This window comes from Lygodium microphyllum, chromosome 2 (genome assembly GCF_053477565.2).
Source record: "Lygodium microphyllum isolate KBCC chromosome 2, Lygodium_microphyllum_v1.1.10, whole genome shotgun sequence".
Lineage (NCBI taxonomy): Eukaryota > Viridiplantae > Streptophyta > Polypodiopsida > Schizaeales > Lygodiaceae > Lygodium > Lygodium microphyllum.
In genome coordinates this window covers 70,079,798-70,103,291 of record NC_141136.1, presented here as the reverse complement: position 1 = coordinate 70,103,291, position 23,494 = coordinate 70,079,798, and the positions used below count along the sequence as shown (strand labels likewise).

At 43.5% G+C, this 23,494-nt stretch overlaps 1 protein-coding gene across 1 annotated transcript; it reads right to left on the bottom strand.

Moving 5' to 3' along the window:
- Positions 1 to 33: 33 nt before the first annotated feature.
- On the bottom strand, positions 34 to 23,258 carry LOC148039866 (GroES-like zinc-binding alcohol dehydrogenase family protein). Its single transcript, XM_087694741.1, has 6 exons — positions 22,724 to 23,258; positions 21,219 to 21,327; positions 1,054 to 1,145; positions 713 to 971; positions 482 to 625; positions 34 to 383 (listed from the first exon to the last, which is right to left on the bottom strand). Exons 1-6 carry the CDS (start codon positions 23,086 to 23,088, stop codon positions 279 to 281), a joined length of 1,074 nt encoding a protein of 357 aa, XP_087550867.1. The 5' UTR covers positions 23,089 to 23,258; the 3' UTR covers positions 34 to 278.
- Positions 23,259 to 23,494: the final 236 nt, after the last annotated feature.

Genomic DNA, 23,494 nt, shown 5'->3' with positions numbered 1-23,494 from the left:
CCAATGGCAGTGACCAAGGCAGATGGCACAGCCTTATCTCAAAACTGATGATTTAACAACAGTTAGAAAGAGCTTCGCTTGTTAGCTTGGCAGTTATAGACATACACAAGGACAAGTGCATTGAAGTCTGGAATCTGTGCCTACATCAACTACTATCTTCAGGAAAGCCCGATTTACAAATCAATTTTGCATTTATTCGAGGTCAAACTGATGATATTTATAAAGCTGAGTTGTCATTTGATCATATTATTTGAGTTGAGCTTATTTTCAACGTCTTCTCAAAGCTTTGATAGAATGCCATCTGAAGTCTTATCTTCTGTTGGAAGGACCATTACCTTCCCCATGACTTTTCGCTGTGAAATAGTGGAAAATGCTTCATCAGCCTGTCCAGTCATTCCAAACATCAGTTAGATGTGTCTGCACATTCCCACGCATGTGAGAGAGAGAGAGAGAGAGAGAGAGAGAGAGAGAGAGAACACACCTTGGAGAGGGGAAACTTGTGGGAGACATGCACATTAATGAAACCTTTTGATAGCCAAGATAATAACTCATTCATAGAATCTTGTAAAATGGCTGGCTGATTCTTGAAATAGCTACCCCAATATATTCCATGCACTGTTAGATTCTGGTTTTGAAAACAAGCACATTGGTAAGAGTCATGGAGTAAATACATAGAACTTTTGCAAGTAAATGCATTGTGAGAAGACACTACCTTCACAAGGGCAATATTTGCAGGAATGGATGGTATCTCTCCACTGGTGAAACCTATAAGTAGAACTTGAGCTCCCCAATTCAATAACTTCATACTGTCTTTAAAGAGCTTTCCACCAACAGGATCATAAAGAACATCCACTCCTCTAAGCTTTCTACTTTTGAGGAAAGTCTGAGCATTTTTTATCAGTGCTCCATCAGATGGATCAATTACACAGTCTGCACCCACAGATTTAAGGACATCTGCCTTCTCTTTACCCCTGATCCAAAAGGGAAAGAACTTTCAGATTACAGCTACTGAAAAAAGGGAAAAGACTAGAGATATAGATGGCATTACACTACCTTGCTACAGCAATCACAATGGCCCCACAGACCTTGCCTATCTGCACTGCTGCAAGCCCTACACCACCTGCTGCCCCTAACACAAGCAATACCTGCATCACAGCTAAACAAAGTTGAAATGCCAGCAAACTTCAACACAGGCAAAGGAACATGTAATGAAACACGCAGTATTTGTTCATCAAGCCAAGAATCATGAAGCCTTTGGATTTAGATATATCGCTGTTGACAAAGTGTCTAAAGCTCTCTCTTCTGGTTTAAGGTGTTTTTTGTACCTTTAGCTTTGCTCATCACATGAGCTATCGCAACCACTTCCAAGGATCTGTTATGCCCAAAGGACTATGGCCCTTCACACCTCTCCATTTGATTTTTCACACTCAAAATAGAAAGGATACAGCTGAGATGATATTTATGATGACAGATCTCACAGCTTTGAAAAGCTAAATCTGCTGGCTAGTCCTACTAATCTGGCTGCTGCACTTGCAAAAGGCCTACCCACTTTGGCTCATCTCAAAATTTCAAAGGTTCAGATGCATGGTACTCCTAATAATGACTCCATACAAAAAGTAGGAAGCATCTTACTGACTACACAATGTCCCTCTCATCAAAGACAATGTCACCCACACACATAAGCTGGCATTTTCAGCAAACGCAAGATTGAATGCCTGTGTTTTGGATATCTACACTACAAGAATTACAACTTCTGTGTCTTTCTCAGAAACAAAGATACCATGCTCTGATACCATGTGAGAGAGCGCAATGGAAAGAAACGAAAACACAGAGACAAAGAAACAGAGAGAGACTACAAGAAAATAAGAATGAAATTTGCACTAAACAAGGAAGAATGTTGATACAACAAGGAAAGCGGAAGGAGTCTAATCAATCCCTACATGCAGCCCACAGTGTCAGTGAGGGCACCAAATCAGGCCGAGGACAATGGCAACACCAAGCAGGGAGAAGACAGAGTGTCAAAGTGTGCATCTGCCAAGAAGGACAGAAGATTGGAGAGAATGAAGGACTGCCAAGTGGAAGGTTAGCTATAAATAGCCATAAATGCCCTGAATTGGCCGACCTGCCCCTGAGAGCACCATGAATGCTGGCTGACCAGCATTTAATGATGGTCGCACTGCACAAAATGCCAGAAAAATATCATGTGGCCACAGAAAAATCCCGATTGACATGGACAATGTCTGACAAGTGGAGGCAGACTGGGAAATGCAAAAACTGACCTAGAACTGCACACAAGATACCGACAACTAAAGGAAATGCACCTAAAATTGCTAGAGCTCCTATGTCTCCATACAAGAGCCCACAACCAAGAGATGATAGACTGACATGACTAAAATAGACAAGTCAACATAGAGAGAGGGAGAGAGAAGGCTACCATAGCTGCTACAATAGTTGATAGGCCATTTCCAACTAGCAAGAGACCCTCTGAGAGCTAGTGACATGCCCTAAAGAGACTACAGCATTATTGACTATAGTTTGAGGGTTGTTTCAGCAAAACAAACATCATATTCGGTGTGTCCCATCAATGCAAACAGCTATCAACAGCTGACTTCTTCCATTTTCTCACAATGGAAGTCTGAATTTTCTCTCTATTCAGCATTCTCTCTCAATCTCCAACCATTTCCCAACCTTGCTTCGAAGATCTCAGCATTCTAATCCTAGAGGCTGAGAAATTGTATTTTTCTCTGTTGTAAACCCTGATTTACAGTAGAAATTAGGGTTTGACAACAACCTCGAGAAGCGTGCCAAGAGATTGAAGCCTTAAGACTTGAATTTTTCAAGACTGAGAATTCATTCTAAGCAAGATTCAAGGGAGGGACCAGCCAACATCTGAATTTGGGGCAAATTCCATTTCCCAAAGAGTCGATGAAGGCCAATTGCCCAAGCAAATCAAGGGGCAAATCAATTTGAAGACTTGCTGGTCATTGTCGACAACAAGGGGCTTTTGGATTGTAAAGGAGATTGAAGGAATGCCATTGTATTCGAATTCAATTGCAATTGAAGATAAAGAAATACTAAAAGGGGCACCAGTTTTGAGGCCCACAAGGTGTCCAATGTCCAAGATTGATTACTAAATGTTTGTGTTTCAGATTTCATTAATTATTGCTTGCTATAATTAAGTTATAATCAAGTTATCACCACCCCTCCACAGAAGGCAGGCTAGTTTTGTCAAAAATATGACTAACAAACCAAAGAAATAGTAGGGTTTGCCAGGAGAAACACAATGTGTACGACAAACACTAAGAGAGAAGAGAAACTCAAAAACAAAAGAACACAGTGATGATGCATTGAATCATGCTATGAGAAGAAAAGCTGATACAACAGAGCCAAAGCTCAAAAGATGACTACACTATCCTGTCTAAATCAAGCAACAGTACCTGTAGGAATCTGCACAGTGAAGGGAGTGAAACATAGTCCTCCAAACAATGGGCTATCAAAATAATCACTGGAAGGTGAAGAACCACTGTTGAGGGGGCAAACTGCAATCTTCTAATGCTATCGAAGATGAAGAATATGATCACCAATTGTTGAGGGAGCAAGCCGCAATCCTCAGATGTTAGGGAGATGGCCTAGGCAGCAAATGCAAATCCCAAAGTGTGACAGAGCTGTCAAACACAAGGAGAACAGCCCAAATGTTGATGCCAGGTACAAGATGATGATCCCAGATGATAAGAATTCCCGAGCTGCAAAACGGAGATACTTGAATGATGAGGAGCTAACGCCAGGGGAAGAAAGATGACGCCAAGTGGTGATGAGTTGTCGCTAGGTGGAGAGATATTGACACCAAGTGGAGAAGTCCCAAACACAAGCTATCTGATGGCCACCAGGTGGAACAAAGATGTTGCCAACTGTGTAGGATTGATGCTAAGATGCGAGGAAGCTCCAAAACACAAAAGCTGACGATGGAACAGAGCACCTAAAGCAAAGAGAGAAGATGGAGTAGGTAGCCATGACCCATGAGCCACAATATCAATCGAAAGGGGTGTGAGGGCAGTGGAAGGGTTAGAGAGAGAAGGAAAGGGTGTCTGATAATGAAGGAAGAGGGGTGAAGAATGACTGAAGTGGGTTGTGGTAGTAAAGAATGAATGAAGTGACAACCCATTTATAGACATAAGCTGTATAGGGTAGCACACCACTATGTGGGTGCCCACTGACGAAATGATCAAAATGTGGACACCAACCCTTTTGGGATTGTAAATATAAAACCCTAACCGAAGTGTGTAAATTGAAGAAGTGGTTTCTCAGCACCCCCTCTCAAGCCCAAAAAGGAATAAAGAAAGAGAAGAAAAGAGATATGACGAAGATGTAGAGGATCTTGAGATCTAAGTTTATCGCCTATAAGGTAACCTGTAGTAAGGAGCAATAGATTGGATAAACTGTAAAACTTGACTCCACCTTGGGAGAGAAGCCACTAGCTCCCAAACTCCAAGACCCTCGAGGATATAGTGGGTGTTAAAGGTAAAAGTTGTAATAAGTTATGTCTGATAAGTACTAGGTGATAACCGGTATTAGATTTGGACCTAGACTAATTTATTGGCCACTAATGTCAATGGGGTGACATCAGAGACTAGGCATTAATTAATTAATTAATGTCAATCTAAGACTCAATAACTGCTCAAGGATACTTGGAAGACAAATTGGCCTAGCCAATTTAATTATTGATTGGTGAAATTAATTTTTTCAGCACTAGAATAATTATTAAATTAAATTTTAAAAATAATATTCTAAAAATTAATTTAATAAGCTGGATAATGCTAAAAAATGGGATTAGAAAGCTGCCACTCGGAAAAAACTTGCCCATGCAAGTAGGAAAAACGTTTTTAGGGACTGGTGGAAGTCTATTTCAACCATTGTGAGAGAGGAGGCTGTTAGAGAACAAGGAGCTGTTGCTAATGTGATTTGCAACTGCCTTGGACTAGCCTTACAGCAATTGACAATAATTTGGAGCTCTCCAAGAGTAGGAGATAGTAGCCCAAGGTCCTTCTAGTGCAAATGATAGCATACAAGAGGGGGCAGTAGTCTTTTTTGGTGGTCCTAAGCTGTAGATAATAGCTTCCATGGCTATTTGAGCAGGGCAACAACAGTTTTTCAACATTTCTCACAATTTTCAACATTTCTCACAATAAAACTCTTAAATTTCTCTCTCTACAAAATTCTCTCTCATCCACTAGCTATCTCTTAAGTTATCTCAACATTTTCCAACAGTTTGGACCATCAAAGGAGGAAGATCTAAGTCAATCTCTGCTGTAAACCCTAATTTATAAGCAAAAATTAGGGTTTTGACAGCCACCTTGGGATACATGCTCAAAATTCAAGGCCTAGGACTTGAATTCCAGCAATTGAAATTGAGGAATTTCAAGGAGATTCAATAAGCTAGCTAGCCAATAGTCATGATAACATGGCTCGGGAGATTAGCTCATAGACAGCCTAGTCGAGTTAAAGCTTAAAACTTTACATTTTTGGTAAGGGTTTTATTTTACAAAGCAAATCCACTATGGCAAAACATAAGATCCACTATGAGAAAGATAATTTCTTCAAAACAATCTGTCAGAGTTGTTGATGGCGAAAGCATCTTCTTCTTCTTCTTCTCTTTCATTCATGAATTGATTCTGGTGGTTACCATTCTGCATTTGTTGTGCTCTTTTACGGTGGAAACATTCACTGGCTATATGGCCAGTCTTACCACAATAATGACATGCCATCCAATCTTTGTCGTCGGAGTTGAATCCTCGGCCTTGGCCTTTTGCTCCAGTAGCTCCTTTGGTGTATAAGAGATTTTCCCTAGATTATGAAACACCATCTTTTGCGTTCTTGTTCTTCTTTTATTCTCTTCATCAAGAAGAGAGTGCTCAATATCTTTCTGTGACAAATTAGGTATATTGCTGAGAGTAGAGACAAGATTTTCATAAGGATCCTGGTTTACACTTGCAAGGAATATAGCAATGGCTTCATATTCATCTATTGTTTTCTTCAAAGTGGCAAGTCGAGTTTTTAGACTTTTGAATTTATTAATATGCATAGTCATTGAAGTGTTGTTTTTAAGGTTAAGCTTACAGAATTGCATTAACAACTTGACCTTAGAGTTTTTGGCTTGACTTCCAAAGATCATGTTGAGCTTATTCCAAGCCTTTTTAGCATCTCTGATGCCAGAGATATAGTATAATACATCATCAGATAGTCCCCAGGCAATGATGCCTAGAGCCTTGTTGTTCATCTTTTTCCACTCCTTTGTCTTGAGCTAGTCTTCTTCATCAACAAACCTGTCTTCATCATCTTCCTTCTTGCTATTTGCATCATCCTCAAACAGGTCCCACAAGTCCTTCTGCATAAGGTGGTATATAGTCTTCTCCTTCCAAGCATGAAAGCCTTCTTCATTGAATTGGCTATTTGTTCAAGTTCTGCCATGTTGATCAGCTTCAAGTGAGTGAGATGAGACCAGAACTACGTTGATTCTTGAATGTGTCAAAGGACACAAGAAATAGTAGTGTTAAACAACACTAGCTAGTATCAAGAGATACTATGTAGTTGAAGCTTGATGATGCTTGAATGTCTTGTTCAGCAAGTTATCAATAGATCTTCAAAAAATCTTCTTCTTGAGTTTATACTTGCTGGAAATTGAGCTGGGATTCAGCTTAGAGAGAGTGTCAGACCTCCAATGGAGTGAGAAGATTGAGAAGAGTGAGGTGGAAGAGGAGCTTGGTGTTGATGTTGCTTGTTGGTCTTCCAAACCTTCCAACCCTCCTTATTGATTTAATGCCTAAATATGTGTTGGTTACTGAGTAACAACTCTAAACCAAGTGGCAAGAACTCCAATTGACTGAGAAGAATGAGAAAATGAAGTGGTTTTGAGCTTGCAAGTCAATGGCTATGGTGTCTGTCTGTTAGGGTTTTCTGTAGGTCCGGTTTTTTTATGATTGCAGCTGCTACAATGGATCATATGACACAAGATTTATGTGGGAGATAGCTCATATATGGACCTTCAATTACCCTAAACTCGCAGGACGAATCGCGCTGTGGTGGAGAGAGATCGGAACGTACGATAGGTTGCAGGCACAGTTCAAGGTAGCGCAATGAATTTCAGCAATGCCAAAGCCAGGGAGCAGCAATGTTACCGATTGAGGTGCCAAAGAGGGGCACAGGAAGTCCAAGAAGATATGCCTAGAAGGAATCTTATGGAGATATGGCTTGTAAATAGAGATCTGAGAGATCTAATGGAGATAGATACAGTTTGGCTATGGCTGCCACAAGGTGACTCTGAGATTCAAGTGAATAATGGGGGTCATACACTTGAACTAAGCTAGACTGAGATGAAGAGGAGCTGAGAGGAGTGTATAGTTGCCTTCGTACGTCATACGGATAGATTCGTACCGTACAATTCGTACAGCGCCGTAAGGTACGTATCCGTACGAATTCGTACGTGATTTTGGGCCTGTTTCGGCCACATCGCCTGCGCGTCCTGCGTCCCTCGTCACACGTTTCCTGTGCCCCTGCTTTTACTCCGCCTGCCTACGTGGCACTTTTTGGGGGATGGGAAGCCTTGGATACCTCATCCCATCCCCTTTTCTAGCCATGCACTCCCCTCCCCAACCCTCTTTGGTTTCCTTCGAGCTGGCAGCCCTCTCTTTGACCATTGACCTAGGTTCTGATGATGATGATGATAGTGATGCCTCATCATAGATTCATATGACATAGGTCTCTTTTTTTTTGTATCAGATATACTAGACTGTAGTTGTATCACATGTTTTGCACAGCCTATGCAACCATGATGGTCACTCCATGTATTCATCTTATTCTATAATGAAATGGCTATTTTCACTTTAAACATGTATTCTATGATCTATCATTTAATGATTTATGGTTTTTGTTATTTAAAAAATCATCTCTCTTTTTTTCGTACTAATATCGTACCGTACCTTATAAAATCATAAGGTACCATTTAGTACCGTATTTTATGGTATCGTACCTTTCGTACCTGACAACTATGGAGGAGTGAAAGGAGACTAGGCCATGCTCTGCTGAGCTCTGATACCATGTGAAAAATGCGGATCTAGAGCATGGCAAGAGCTATGGAGGATGGAAAATGAATACACAACTCATGATGACATAGACAATATGGAGACCAACTGTTACACAAGTGAATTAGATTCCAAGATGAAAGCTTGGACTCATAAAGACAATCTTGTGTATTAGACTAGCAATGATAACAATGACACTAACTGAAAGAGGAAGGCATCATGATATTGCATTACTCATTGTGAAAGTACAATGCTTTATAGTAGTCGGGTTGTTCCACTCTCCTCACTGTGCATATGGGATTCAAGATATCTCTTCCTGGAGCATACATCATTTGTCATTTCTCAATTGGGACCAACAAAGTGTCCAATGTCCAAGATTAAAGTGGTAATATTTGCATTTTTAGTTTATGTGAATTTTATGCTTGCTGTAATTAGTGTTAAATCAGGTTATTTACCACCCTATCCGAGAAGGAAGGCCGGTTTCAATGGCCTAGAAGGTAGAGGTGGCACGACGAGTGCAAGGGGGTAGATGCATATACTCCAGGGGTGCAAGGAGCAAAGCTCCATGTCGAAAAGCATCGGTGGGGACTTTGGTGATGCTGAAAGAGGAGCACCCGGTGGTTTGTCCATCTGCCTGTAGAGAAGTCATAGCACCGGATTGTCAACCTATAAAAGGGAGGATGGGTGGGAGAGGAAAAGAATGGTATCTTTGCCTTCTGGTGATGCAACGGAAGTGAAGGGGAAAATCAATAGATAATGTTGAATCTGCAACCTATCTTTGCCTTCTCTAATGCAAAGGATCTTTGTAGCTCACTGAGGACCTCTGGTTCTAATACTATGTCACCAAAAAAAAAACTATGCTATGATGCCATGTCAAAAAAATAACTAAGGGACCAAAGAGACAATAGGGTTTGCGGGGAGAAATACAAAGTGTGTACAGCAAACACTGAGAGATGATACATTGAATCATTCCACGAGAAAAAAAGCTAATACAGCGGAGCCAAAGCTCCAAAGATGACTACACTATCCTGTCTCAATCAAGCGGCAACACCTATAGGAATCTACACAGTGAAGGGAGCGAAACAGAGTCCATTGGGCAGTGGGCCTATCGAAATAATCACTGGAAGGTGAAGCACAACTATCGAGGGGGCGAACCACAATCCTTTAAAGCCATTAGAGATGAGTAAGATGATCACCAGTTGTCGGGGGAGTAAACTACAATCCTCGAATGTCGAGGAGATGGCCTGGGCAGCAAACGCAAATCCCAAGGTGTGTCGGAACTGTCAAACGCGAGGAGAGCAGCCCAAATGCCTACACCATGTACAAGATGATGATGCCAGATGATAAGAATGTTTCCAAGCTAGAAAACGTAGATACCTAGACGATGAGGAGCTGACACCAAGGCAAGAAAGCTAACGCCAAGTGATGAGTTGTCGCTAGGTGGAGAGTGCTGACGCCGGGTGGAGAAGTCCCAAACACAGGTAGTTTGATGGCACCAGGTGGGAGAAGATGTCACCAGTTGTATAGGACCGATGCCAAGATGCGAGGAGGCTCCAAAACGCAAAACCTGATGATGGAACAAGGCACCTAAAGCAAAGAGAGGAGATGGAGTAGGTAGCCACGAACCACAATGTCTGTCGAAAGGGGTATGAGGGTAGTGGAAGGGCTAGAGAGAGAAGGGAAGGGTGTATAATGACGAAGGAAGAGGGGTGAAGAATGACTAAAGTGGGTTATGGTGGTGAAAAATGAATGAAGTGACAGCCTATTTATAGGCATAAGTTGTCTTGGGTGGTGCACCACTATGTAGATGCCCACTAACAAAATGACCAAAATGTGGACACTAGCCCTTTTTGGGGCTATCAATGCGAAACCCTAACTGAAGTGTGTAAACTAAAGAAAAATTTTCTCAACAAATTTCACTACTCCTTATAACCCGAAGTTATATGTCCATATAACTTCAAAGGGGGTCAACTATATCCTGCTATACATAAATGACTTACTCATCACTGGCTCAACTTCTAGTACCACAGCAGAAATTAAGACCAAGCTCTTGTGAGAGTGCACTGCGGAAGAGGGAATACGAACATGGAGGGGGAGAGAGAGAGAAAGCAGAAAATAAGGAAGAGAAATCTGCATTGACTAAAATGAATGCCGAATACAAACGGGAAGGCGAAAGGAGACTGATCAGTCCCTGCACGCAGCCCACAGCGTCAGTGAGGGCACCAGATCAAGCTAATGACGATGGCAGCACCACCACGGGGAAGGAGTGTCGGAATCTGCAAGAATGTGAGATGGAAGGATCGAGGTGCAGCTGTGAGTTCAATAGACAGTGTGAGAGTGAGAGACAGAGTGAAGCACGACACCCAAGAGAATAGATTGAAAGAGTGTACCCAAAAAGTACAAACTACAACCCATAAACCTTAGGGTTGTAGGGGGTGTTCACACCCGACACACACTAAGTGCCCATAAGTGTGTAACATAAGCACATAAGCATATACGACAATAAGACTATAAGTCTGGGGGGGAAAACCTCTCCTACCGAGAGTAAAAAGTGCCCCAATGTCCTGCTGATCACCGACACTCCCATATGAGCGTAGGCGTAAGTGAGGCGTGAGTCAAATACCCAACAAACCCCCCTGGAGTGAAGAGTGATCAAGAGTACAAGGATCATCCACCACCAAAGGATATCAAATTTAAAGCATCGCGAAATGCTTCAAATTTGTCACAAGGAAGAGCTTTGGTGAAGATGTCTGCCACATTACTGGTGGTAGGACAATAGACAAGGCTGATATCACCTGCATGTAGCCTCTCTCTGACAAAGTGATAATGGATCTCAATGTGTTTCGTGCGGACATGAAACACTAGGTTCCATGCCACTACAATGGCACTCTGACTGTCAGTGAACAAAGGAGTAGGCTCCGTAACAGATACATCCAGATCAGCTAGCAAGCGTCTAAGCCATACGCATTCAACTGTGGTAGTGAAAGCTGCCTTGTATTCAGCTTCACATGACGATGTGGCAACACTGGATTGTTTCTTGCTAAGCCAAGAAATGCAAGAAGAGCCAAGAAAGAAACAATTGCCACTGGTGGAGAATCACTGTAAGCATGTAACTGCACTGGTCCCCCCTTGGCATAAAGCAACCCAAGAGATCGAGTACCCTGCAAGTAACAAAAAACACGCTTGACAGCTTGCCAATGTGACATACGTGGCTGATGCATATACCTGCTCAAAGCTGAAACTGCAAACTGTATGTCCGGCCTAGTGTTGCATAGATAGATAAGACATCCAACTGTAGGAGCATATGTATGTATATCAAACAAATCATTGTCATCATGTAATGACAGTTTCAGTCCACGTTCCATGGGGGTACAAACTGGCTTGCAATCCTGTAAGCCAAACTTCTCAAGAAGCTGCCCAATATACCTTGACTGTGATAGCCCAATACCTCGAGCATCATGTATGAACTGGATGCCCAAGTAGTAATGCAAAACTCCCAAGTCAGACATGTCAAAAGTTTGCTGCAAATTTTGTTTGAATGCTGAAATCTGATCAGCATGTGTTCCAGTGAGCAAAAGGTCATCAACATAAAGACATATAATCAGCATAGATCCCCCTTCTTTACATACGTAAAGAGTAGACTCAGATGAGCTGTTTAGAAACCCCTGACCAAGCAAGAAAGCATCTATTTTTGCATACCAAGCTCTAGGAGCTTGTTTCAAACCATATAGTGCCTTTTTGAGCTTGCATACCAAATGTTCTAAGCCTTCAACTGCAAAACCAATGGGCTGCTGTACATAAACTTCCTCCTGAAGTTCTCCATGTATAAATGCAGTCTTGATATCTAGTTGATGCACTGTCCAACCATAATGTGCAGCCAAAGCAATCATAGACCTGATGGTCATCATACGGGAAGTAGGAGCAAATGTCTCCTCATAATCAATGCCCTTTTTCTGTGCGTAGCCTTTAGCTACAAGCCGTGCCTTGTATTTATCAATGGATCCATCTGCTTTCCTTTTCAATTTGTAGACCCGTTTCGTTCCAATGGCTTTCTTCCCAAATGGCGAGGACACCAAATCCCAAGTTTGATTCTTAGTAATAGAATCTAATTCAGCTTGCATTGCTGCCATCCAATGCACACTGTGTTGTGCATCCTCATAACATTCAGGCTCTTCATTATCAAAAGTACTTGCTGCCATAACAAACTCCATGGTATGTACTGAATCATGCAAACGAGTTTGCCTTCTAGTACGACCAGCCATGGGTGCATCCAAAGGACTATCTTGCATAGTCTGCAAATACCATCTAGGTAACTGTCTAGCTTCCTGACTGTGTGCAAGCTCTTGCTAAATTTCAGTTTCAGCATTATGCTGAATTTTCCGATCAGCCAATGGCTGAATTTCTGCACTTTCCATAGGAGCAGCTGGCTGAACATTAGGTTCATTTTCTGAAGCTCCAGCTGAATAACCAAAAGTAATGGGCAGCAGCCCTTCAAAAACAACACGGGCAGCATGATATGTGTCCAAACCAGCCAAGGATAATTCTGATTTTTCATCAAAAACATCCCTGCTGACAAAAACCTTCTTTGTAACGGGATCATAGAGTCTATAGCCTTTGCTCTCATTGCTATATCCCATAAAAATGCACTTAACAGCCTTGTTGTCCAACTTTTTTCTAAGTACCTGTGGAATATGGGCATAGGCAAGACACCCAAAGGTACGAAAGTGACCAACAGAAGGTTTACGACTGTTCCAAGCCTCAAAAGGTGTGTGATGGTCTTCAAGGCTTTGGTAGGGCATCTGTTCAAAATATGGCAAGCACACATGACTGCTTCCATCCAAAAACTATGAGGCAAGCTCTTTGCCTTCAGTATACATCTGGCCATCTCCATGAGTGACCGATTCTTCCTCTCTGCTACCCCATTCTGTTGTGGAGTATAGGCAATAGTGTACTGATGGACTATGCCTTTCTGCTTCAAAAAAGAATTCAGCATAGAGGACATGTATTCCTCCCCTCAGTCCGAACGGAGAGTCTTAATTTTGCATCCAGAAATATGCCGACTGATCTACTAAAAGAGCATTCAACTCATATAAACCATGACACAAAGATCCTGTCAAGACCAAAGTCATGCCTTCTTTATCTCTAACCATGCAACGGTCATCATCAAATGTGACCTGCAAACCACAACGTGCCAAAGAAGAAATAGAAAGCAAATTCTTCTTGATTCCAGGCACAAACAAAGCATCCTGCAGGCGCAGAATAGAGCCATCAATGGCTGTGAGCTGAATCTCCCCAATACCACGAACAGGGTATGATGCATTATTGGCACACTGTACAGATTTCCCAACGGGAGGTGCACTAACTGAAGCAAACAAATCTCTGCGACATGTAATATGTCTAGAAGCACCACTGTCAAAGAACCAAGTGTCTATCCTCTGTAGAGCTAAGTGCTCTATCGGCCCAAGAGATGTCATAACTGCAAGTGTAAAAACAATAGTCCCTATCCACAACAAAGGACGCTGACTCACTAGCAGTGGAAGGAGTAGTAGAAACAGACATTCCTGACTCCTCCTCCTCCTCTTTGGCAATGCACTTCCTACACTCAGTGATATAGTGGCCTGGCTTCTTACAATAATGACATTTTCCTTTTTTAGCTTGCGTCCCCCCATGTGTCTGATCCTGCAATGTGCCCGAAGTGCCAAAACTCTATGGAGCATTTTTCACCTTGCTGTTTTTGCCTTTCTGCCTTGCCACAAAAGCCTGCTCAGAGACTATAGCATCCACACCACTATTTTTCCTTGTTTGCTCCTCCTCTAGAAGCAAACTAACCAGCTGAATAAAAGTGAGTGGGTACTCGGCAATCCTCATGGTGAGGTTCAATGCAGTATGAAAAGACAAGTACGAAGGAGGTAAGGAATTTAAGGCGGTGGATATCAACTGTGCATCCGAAAAGTACTCATCTACATTCATGAGCTGCTCCCTCAAGTCCTGAATCTTATTCAAGTGATCCTGCATAGAATCACCTTCATTCATCTTCAAAGTCTCCAACTCTTTCTTCAAAAAAGAGATCCGAGTCTCATTCTTTCCTGCAAACATATGCTCCAAAGTCAACCATGCATCTCGTAAAGAAGATGCTGAATGAATACGAGGGATGATGGACCGCTGAATTGCCAGAGCAATCAGCGACAAGGCCTGTGCATCACGTGTATCCCAAGCTTTTTGAGCTGCAGTTCTTGGAGGAAGTGGCTGAGGTGGAGCGGGCTGAGGTCCCCGTTGTCCACGTGCTCCTTGAGGAGGAGGAGTAACGGGAGCTACAACCCCCGGTCGAGTTTCCTCTCCACTGATATAATCTCATAAATTCTTGGCCACTAATACATTCTTTATCATGAATGACCATAGCGAGTAATTGTTTCCGTCCAATCTGTCTTCCTTGAATACATACGTAAATACATCACCTCCCTGATTTGCCATGATGACAAATTTCCAAATACAAATGAGCAATGTCAAAGCAGTAAGGACTAGAAATCTGCAAAATTCCAGAAATTGCAGCAAACACACTTCTGCAATTAATATGCAAGGGCGTACTCTGTCAAAAACTGTCTTTTAATGCACGCTTCCCAAGGTGCAAACAGTGCTCAGCAACACTGTTATATCAAAATCCCCAAAATTTTTGCCAAAATTTCTGTCAAAACAGTCTTTCTGTGACTGTAACAGCAGTTCATATGCAACTGTCCTCAAAATACACAAAAGCCCCAAAATTTCTAATGAACCAGTCCAAAAATTTGCATCAAATTTATCCCACACCTGTATCGTGTATGGGGTTCCTACTGCGTATGAACCTCTTCTGCCAGAAATTGATTTTGGACTAAAAAAAAATTTTTAAATTATTATTTTCTAAATTACCTGACATGGATTGCAGGCGGACAGGGCAGTGTGGCGGGTCGCTGGTCAAACGGAAGTCGTCGGGCTGTCGGAGCGGGCGAACAGGACGCAGGTTGCTGACGTGGACTGCAGGCTGACGGTCGCTGGTCAGACGGTGTCGGGCAGGCTGCTGACGTGCCAAAGGCAGGCGGCCACAAGCAGGTGGCGCTTTAGACAGGCGGCACTGGAGCTGGCATCGCACCACAGTCAGGCGGAGCTGGCGGAGCTTCCCAGCTGGATCAGGCGGGGCTGGCGACAGTTGGCGCTGAAGACAGGCAACGCACCACAGGCAGACGAGCTGGAGGCAGACGACGCCCAAGCCTGCTGGCGACTGACGAGCGCCCTGTGCGCGTTGAGCAGACGCAGGACTGAGGACACGCTTGGCTGAGATGGCGGCTCCTGCAGGTCCAGTGTCAGCACGCAAGTACAGGGCGAAACTGACGGGGGCTGCAGACAGTGGGAGCTTCAGTTTGCAGACTGCAGACTGCTCTGATACCAAATGTGAGATGGAAGGATCGAGGTGCAGCTGAGTTCAATAGACAGTGTGAGAGTGAGAGACAGAGTGAAGCACGACACCCAAGAGAATAGACTGAAAGAGTGTAACCAGAAAGTACAAAGTACAATCCTTAAACCTTAGGGTTGTAGGGGGTGTTCACACCCGACATACACTAAGTGCCCATAAGTGTGTAACATAAGCACATAAGCACATACGACAATAAGACTATAAGTCTCCGGGAAAAAACCTCTCCTACCGAGAGTAAAAAGTGCCCCAGTGTCCTACTGATCACCGACACTCCCATATGAGCGTAGGCGTAAGTGAGGCGTGAGTCAAATACCCAACAAAGAAGACAAGTGATCAAGTGAGGAAGGGGGCTGCCTATAAATAGGCAAAAGGACAAACCCTAACCCTAACCCTAAAATGGGCGCAAACCCTAAAAATGCCCTAAAATGGGCGCCCCACAACAGTGACCAAAAAAGTGGCTGACACATCCTAAGACAGCCATTCGAGAGTGACTAGCCTCCCCCATCATAACATATGACAGACATGTCAGAGCTCCTAATGTCCTCGTCTGACTCAAACTGAGGCTCACAGCCAGGAGATGACAAGGCATGACAAACATGACTGCTAACACCCCCTCTCGGATCCTGGATGTGGCTGAAGGCCGAAGAAGAAATAGATCCTGGGGTGGCAAGAGGAATGCCAATGTCAATGAAGTCCGTCGATGTAGACTGCCGCTGAAGGAGCTCCTCACGATCCTAGGAATCCCCCTCTAAAACACTAGGGGACAGGGAATCCACAACGGCATCACCGAGATCGTCCCCCTCTGAAAGGGATGGGGGGTACGAGGGAACCACCGGAGGAGAAGGTGGGGGATGGGAAGGAGCCTGTGGAATAGAAGGTGCACAAGCGGGAACGGGTGTAGCAATAGATTGCCTCGGAGGACCCTGCATCAAAGAAGGGGAATGGAGCCTATAAAGCCCGCTCTCCTACCAACCTGTAGATAAGATAGCTCCTGTAAAAGAATCCTCAATAACAACGGCATGCTCGATGAAGATCACTCGTGTGCCAAGCCTCGTAAGGCCATAAACTGAGAGGAGGGGAAGGCCCAAATCTGGAACATGTAGGGCCTATGAAAAGGAGCTCGAAGGTCGATCGGTAAACAAAGGCAATGTGCCAACACCACTAATAGGCACCGATAAAATGTCACCAACAGTGACTGAATCCTCTGATGGACGGAGATCCTGTAACAAGTCACCTCGGGGAGTCATATGACTCGAAGCACCACTGTCCACGAACCAAGGCTGCGCAGAAGATACTGCAGCCACAGAAGAAGGATCCTCCTCCAAAGCATGGATATGAAGGAACACTGACTCATGGGTAACAGCTAGTGTAGAGGTAGAAGAAGGCTCCGATGTAGATCCACCCTTCGCTCCCGAACGAAGGTGAGGGTATTTCTTCCAGCATTTCTCCTTAGGATGTGTCCCTTTCCCACAGTGTGGGCACTTCAGTCTCTCTGAATCTAAGTCAGAGCCTGAAGAACTGTCCTTCTTCTTAGCCTTTTACTTCTTCTTCTTCTATCCTCCCGAACCTGCAACAAAGGCTCTAGTGGAGTCGGATCCACTAGCACTGACCTCTCTGAGTCGCTCGTCATGCTCCAAGACAAGCGGGGATAGCTCCTCCCATAGAAGCTGGGCACGGGTCCTCGAAGTAAGAAGGTTGGTGTAGAAGACATCAAACCGAGGCGATGGCAGCTGAGTCAAGAGAATCATAGCCATGTCTTCAGAAGATATTGTCCGACCGAGGGATGCAAGCTCATCCCTCATATCCTGTAATCTGTTGATGCGGTCCTTCATGGAAGGACTATCATCAATAGCGAGCATCTGCAACTTCTTTTCGAGAGATATCCGGTGGGCAAACGTCTTCTGTTGATAGAGAGACGCGAGCTTTCTCCACACGTCTGCTGCAATCTTCAACCTGTGAACATGAACAAGGACAGAATTCTGCAAACTCAGAAAGAGGAAACATCTGGCTCTAGAATTGAGCCGATCCCATAAGGTTGCATGATCCATAGATGTCCCATCTGCGGGATCCACCTTAGGCCGGGGAATAGGAACTGAAACAAGCTCCCAAAGATCGAAGGAGTCCAAGATACACTCCACCTTGCAGGACCATAGAGAAAAGTTGGAGCCATCCAACCAGTCCTCTTTGGGCAGCTGAGGAAGTACGGGTACCTGTACAGGGGGTACCAAAGGCTGCATCTTCGGCCCACTAGAAGGGGCTCGCCGAGATACATGAATAGAAGAGGGACGGGAAAGAGGAAGACTCTGGACGACGGTCCTCGTGATAGAAATCACGCCTCCCTTCAGATGAGTGTCGAGACAAAAAGCTCGTCATCTGAGTCATCAAAGCCCGTAAACTGATGAGAAGACATCTTCAATATCTGCAAACACCAAAACACAACAAGGGAAGGTTGCCGGTGCCGAAGCACAAACACCAGAAACTCCTGAGCTGGCCGCCTTGCACAGAACGCAAGGATGATGTCAAACGCAAGTACTAACGATGCAATCACCACAGAAAAACAACCGTCTGCCTCAAAATGCAAGTAGGAATGAGGTCGCCAGCTTGAAGAAGTGCCACCAGAGGTTGAACACAACCACAAAAGCTGAAAACCCAGCTTGGTGGAGTGTCGCCCAGCTAGAGGAGGGCCGCCCAGGCTGAAAACGCAGATCTTGGGGATGACGCCAGCAGCACACGCAAGTAAGTTGACACCAAAAACAGGCCGCCTTGATCAAGGAGATGGTGCAGAAGGTGACACCTCAGCTGTTGGAGATGTCTTGACCAGCAAATGCAAAGTTGTGGGTGTTCTCCCGTGTAGATCTCAGCTCCGTATACTCTCCTTCAGCTCTAATACCATATGAGAGTGCGCTGCGGAAGAGGGAATACGAACACGAAGGGAGAGAGAGAGAGAAAGCAGAAAATAAGGAAGAGAAATCTACACTGACTGAAATGAATGCTGAATACAAACGGGAAGGCGGAAGGAGACTGATCAGTCCCTGCATACAGCCCACAGCGTCAATGAGGGCACCAGATCAGGCTGATGACGATGGCAGCACCACCACGAGGGAGAAGGAGTGTCAGAATTTGCAAGAAGACAAGTGATCAAGTGGGGAAGTGGGACTGCCTATAAATAGGCAAAACCCTAACCCTAAAATGGGCACAAACCCTAAAAATGCCCTAAAATGGGCGCCCCACAATAGTGACCAAAAAAGTGGTCGGGCAGCCAGTGGCTTCCCACTAAAAGAGGCCAAAAAGAAATACACATCCTAAGACAGCCAGTCGAGAGTGACTAGCCTCCCCCATCATAACATATGACAGACATGTCAAAGCTCCTAATGTCCTCGTATGACTCAGACTGAGGCTCACGGCCAGGAGATGACAAGGCATGACAAATATGACTGCTAACAGCTCTATGCTACATTTGAGATGATAGACCTCAGTTTGTTGTCTTACTTTTTGGGGATGGAGGTAGTTCGATCTAGGGGATGCTATTTTGTGTCACAACAGAAGAACGCTCTTCAAATTTCACCAAGATAGAATGCATTTTTCGATTACTATGGACATGTTACAAGTGTCCGTCTTTCATACATCATTTCCACATCCAATGTTTGCTCTCCATTACCTTTATCATATGGTCAAGCCCACACCTTGGGTTAGAAGAAAGACAATACATACTTTCACATATGTAATCTGATTGGGTGTCTATAACCAGAACAAACTAAAGCATATCAAGATTAGACTCGCACACAAAAAGGATTTATGCCTTGCCAAGCTGCATCAATCCAACAGTTCCAAGGCAAAAGTTATGGAGCTTCAAGCTTGGGATCCTAAAAGGCAAACCAATCTTCATTAGCCCCTAGCGGAAGGTTCCTTGTCTAAAAACAATTGCGACAATATTAGAAAGATAAGTGCTATTATTACTATAAGGTGCGTTAAAGAAATTGCCAATGTCCAAAATGTGTAGGGTCTACCCCCAATAGCAAACCAATCTCAAGTAGCACCAAGTGCCTCCACATTAAACATTGTTATTGTTTCAATCCAAGTTTTGAGAACCTAACTAGAGGCTTTTAAGACTAATGAGGAGACATGCAAGTTGTTAGCGCTAGTCAAATTGTAGGTCATTCCCATTTCGAAATTATATGGGTAAGATCATAAGTCCCCACCAGCAGATACATGATATACAAAGCGAGCCCACATGGCACAGATTCTATTGGTAATCAATTAGCAAAACCTAGATATAATACGAAGAGAAAATGAAGTCAAATAATCTTTTTTAAGGGTCAGGACTCAACATACTTCAGCCAATCTGCCTTCTGCTAAGAGGCTTGGTCCAGCCAGGTCTGACAGGTCAACTGCTGCAACATCATCAGGACCTACTGAGCCCTCCTGTCAGGTCACCTGTCTGCTGCTGCTCAACTTTCTATTCATTGTCCACCTGCCACATCACCAGTCCAATAGCAACCTTGTCATCAAAGCCAATGCTGGTCAAGCAATCTTCTGCCCTTTAAAAGTCCGTGCACATGAGGCGGAAAATCATCACAGTGATAGTGGTGAGTTGAGCTGGCAGAAGAATATTCTCAACTATGGTTAAACTGTCAAGATCTTCCAGAAACCATAGAAATTTTCTGAGTTAGCTCCCATACACGTTTAACTGTGGAGTGACTAGCCTACATGTAGAAAATTGATAGGTAATTGAAGCTCTGCTTACTATCATTTTTGGCCATTGCAGGGTTTTTATCTAGCTACATGTGCATGCAATGAGGCAGGCAAGTCACCTTTTTGCTCTGCTACAGTTCAGCCCTTGAGCTCATGTGCACCATCCATCAACGGTTTCTAGGTGAAAAAAGAGAACCATTTAAGACTTTCAAAAAAAGCTGCCATGGCTTTCTCACATTCCACCATAGAAGCGGGAAATGCCCCAAAATGACTGATGGAGGTGCCAGAAACACGGAAACGGCTCGAGAATTCTCGAAATGTGTTTCCCCATGAGAAGTGTTTCCTCTCATCTGAAACAGCGCCATGTGGCATTTCCCCTTGGATCCAAAGCATTTCCCATAACATTTCCCTCATCAACTGGGATTTGGAACACCAAGTAACAAATTTGTGGAAATGAACGTGGGTTTAGGCCATGATATGCCTATACCTTCCTCTCCTTCGACAGATGCAACATCAGCTCCAGCAGTTGCAGCAGAAGCCACAAAGGTTACAGCAATTGCAACAAAAGAAGAGTAACTAGGAAAACCCAAAACACGAATGCCAAGAAGTTCAATGATGGCAAGGTTCAACATGATGATAGAATTGAAGCTTTGTTCATGAATTGGCTGAAACCATAAAGCAGGCTATTTGAGAAAGAGGCCAACAAGAATATGAAGCAGATCAACATAAGAACTTACTCAGAAACCTAACCAAGTAAGTCTAGATTTAGATTTACACCCGCTTATGATATTCGACTTATCTGCTTTGAAGAATTGAATCAGCTGAGAGTTTGAATATGCAAAGCCTGAAGATCACATCATCAACTAAGAATATGCACTATCATACAAGAAATGGGCTGCATACGTGAAAATTTCAGGATAAAATGGTAACTATCAAATGATAGAACTCTTTCCTTCATAAATTGCTGGGAAAACTGAAACAGGTTGCTTTAGATCAGCACTGATCACCTGTTGAGATCGAAGATGTGCACGATGAAGCAAAGCCAAATGTGAAGTTCCAAAGGCAACAGGCAGGCCTGCCACTGCAACCAAGTCACATCCCTCTGGCACCAGAAAACTGTAGAAGCTCATGTCCCCCACCCACAAACACCCCCCCCCCCCCCCCCCGGGCAAAACACACAAAATCAATGTTATTATAAAATAGTTGTACATGTCCATTTGAGCTTGGAATGAACAATTTTCTTTAGTTTTGATTCTTCCCAGAAAGTTAGAACAGAAGCTCTTGTTATTTAATTTTGGGAAAAAAACCAAAGTACCCCTAATTTTGGCTCCTAAGATTTCAAAAATTACCAAAATACTCCTTCTATTTGGTTAAAATTCTCAAAATGCTCCTCAAATCTTGCCAAAATTAACCCTTCAAAATCTTACAAAACTTATTGCATAATCACATTTCCCACATTTTATGGGAATAATTGTGTTTCATAAATAAGAGATGATAAAATGACGATTTTGTAATGCTACTATGTACAAACAAGATAGAAAAGATAAAATGATTGTCATTAATGGAGACAAATATCCATATCTTCAACTCATTCGATGCTAAGTATTATTCAAGACACTCAAAGATAGGTCCTTTGTATACCAAAGAAAGGACACAACAAGTTTCAGAGCAGTTCGAAAAATTCATAAGCAACGGTATTGTGGTAATTCTGAAATTTGAAGGCTATTTTGGGAATTTCCTCAAACTATAGGGCATTTTGGTAGATTTTTCCTTTAATGATCATTCCACTTTGATCATGTTCAAAAACATCATATAAATGCCCCTGTATGTTTATATCCTGCGCTCAGTATCAAGAGATGGTTTGTTCAAAGTAGTCCAACTCCTAACACCAACATCTATAGAAATGGTCTTTTGACTTGATGAAGGTTGAACAAAATAACAAATAGTTATTACTTAATGTCACCTAACCGATCACTATATTTAAGATTTCAATCCTTGAGTACATGTGACCAATTTAACAAACTCTATTGGAAAAGTCAGAAAATTGTCTTAGCAGACCAACCACAAGATGTGTCTTGTATGTGGAGGCTGTTTGGTTGATATAAACTTACCAAAGCAATCCAACAAAGCTAAGACCATTTACAAATATATCTTGACAAAGTTCGGCTTCATGTATACAGACGATTCTCAAGCTTATCATTTCGCAGATTAGCTAAAATTCAATTGTGCACCCGATGCTTTCAGTCAATGTGAGAACCTCACCAAAAAATAGATGCATCAAAGGCAATCCCATGGACAACATCATGTTTACTGAATAAATGTTGACTGGTAGTTGTGTACTTAGAGCAAAAGGTGAGGATCGATGCCATGTCTGACATAACACAGAACATTCCTCAATTGAAGATTTTATCCGATAGCAATATCTGAAACCCATTCAATCAGAATTTCAAACCACAGTCTTTCACTTCATGAGGACCACCCAAAAAAAATAAGGGCTGGCTATGGCTCTTACATTTTGCTTTCTGGGACCACATGCTCTTCTGCGAATGAGCCCACATCCCCAACGCCGCAGACAGCATCGCCCACCCGAAAGGAGCTCGAGACTGCAAGGCCCACTTCCTCAATGATGCCCGAGAAGTCACTGCCAGGGATGAAAGGGAGAGGGGGCCTCTCTTGGTACTGGCCCATGACAGAAAGGAGGGTTGCGAAATTCGCACTGACAGCCTTGATGCGCACACGGACGTGTTTGGGAGATGGGAGAGCAGGCCGAGGGTGTTGCGGGTCTATGTACAAAGGGGATTTGTCAGAGAAAGGAATGGTGGGATCCCCGAGGGACCTGCATACCAAGGCCCTCATGCTGCCTTTCTGCTCCCCCATAGTACTGACTCCTGTTTCCCCCTCCTCTCTCTCTCTCTCTCTCTCCTGCAGGCCTGTTCTAGCAGACAGGCGAGGACGAAGGCGAGGGTGGGGAGGCTGCTGATCAAAATCTCCCGACTAGAATAAAGCTCAAAGAGACCATAAGTCTGATGGTTCTAATTCTAGTAAGAGCTCACGAATCTATAGTGGAAGAGAATCTATAGTGGGAGAGAATCTAGGGGGACACAACTCTCCCTATTTTTGGATGTGTTTTTCACCGCCAACACCTTTCATAGCCAATTTTATGATGTTAGGCTAGTTACACACCGCCATTGCCTGCCCAATCTGCACCCGGTTGGTGAGCACAGGAAAAGTTGATTTGGGCCGGCTGCCACCTGCTTACACACTAGACGACGGACACTTTTCT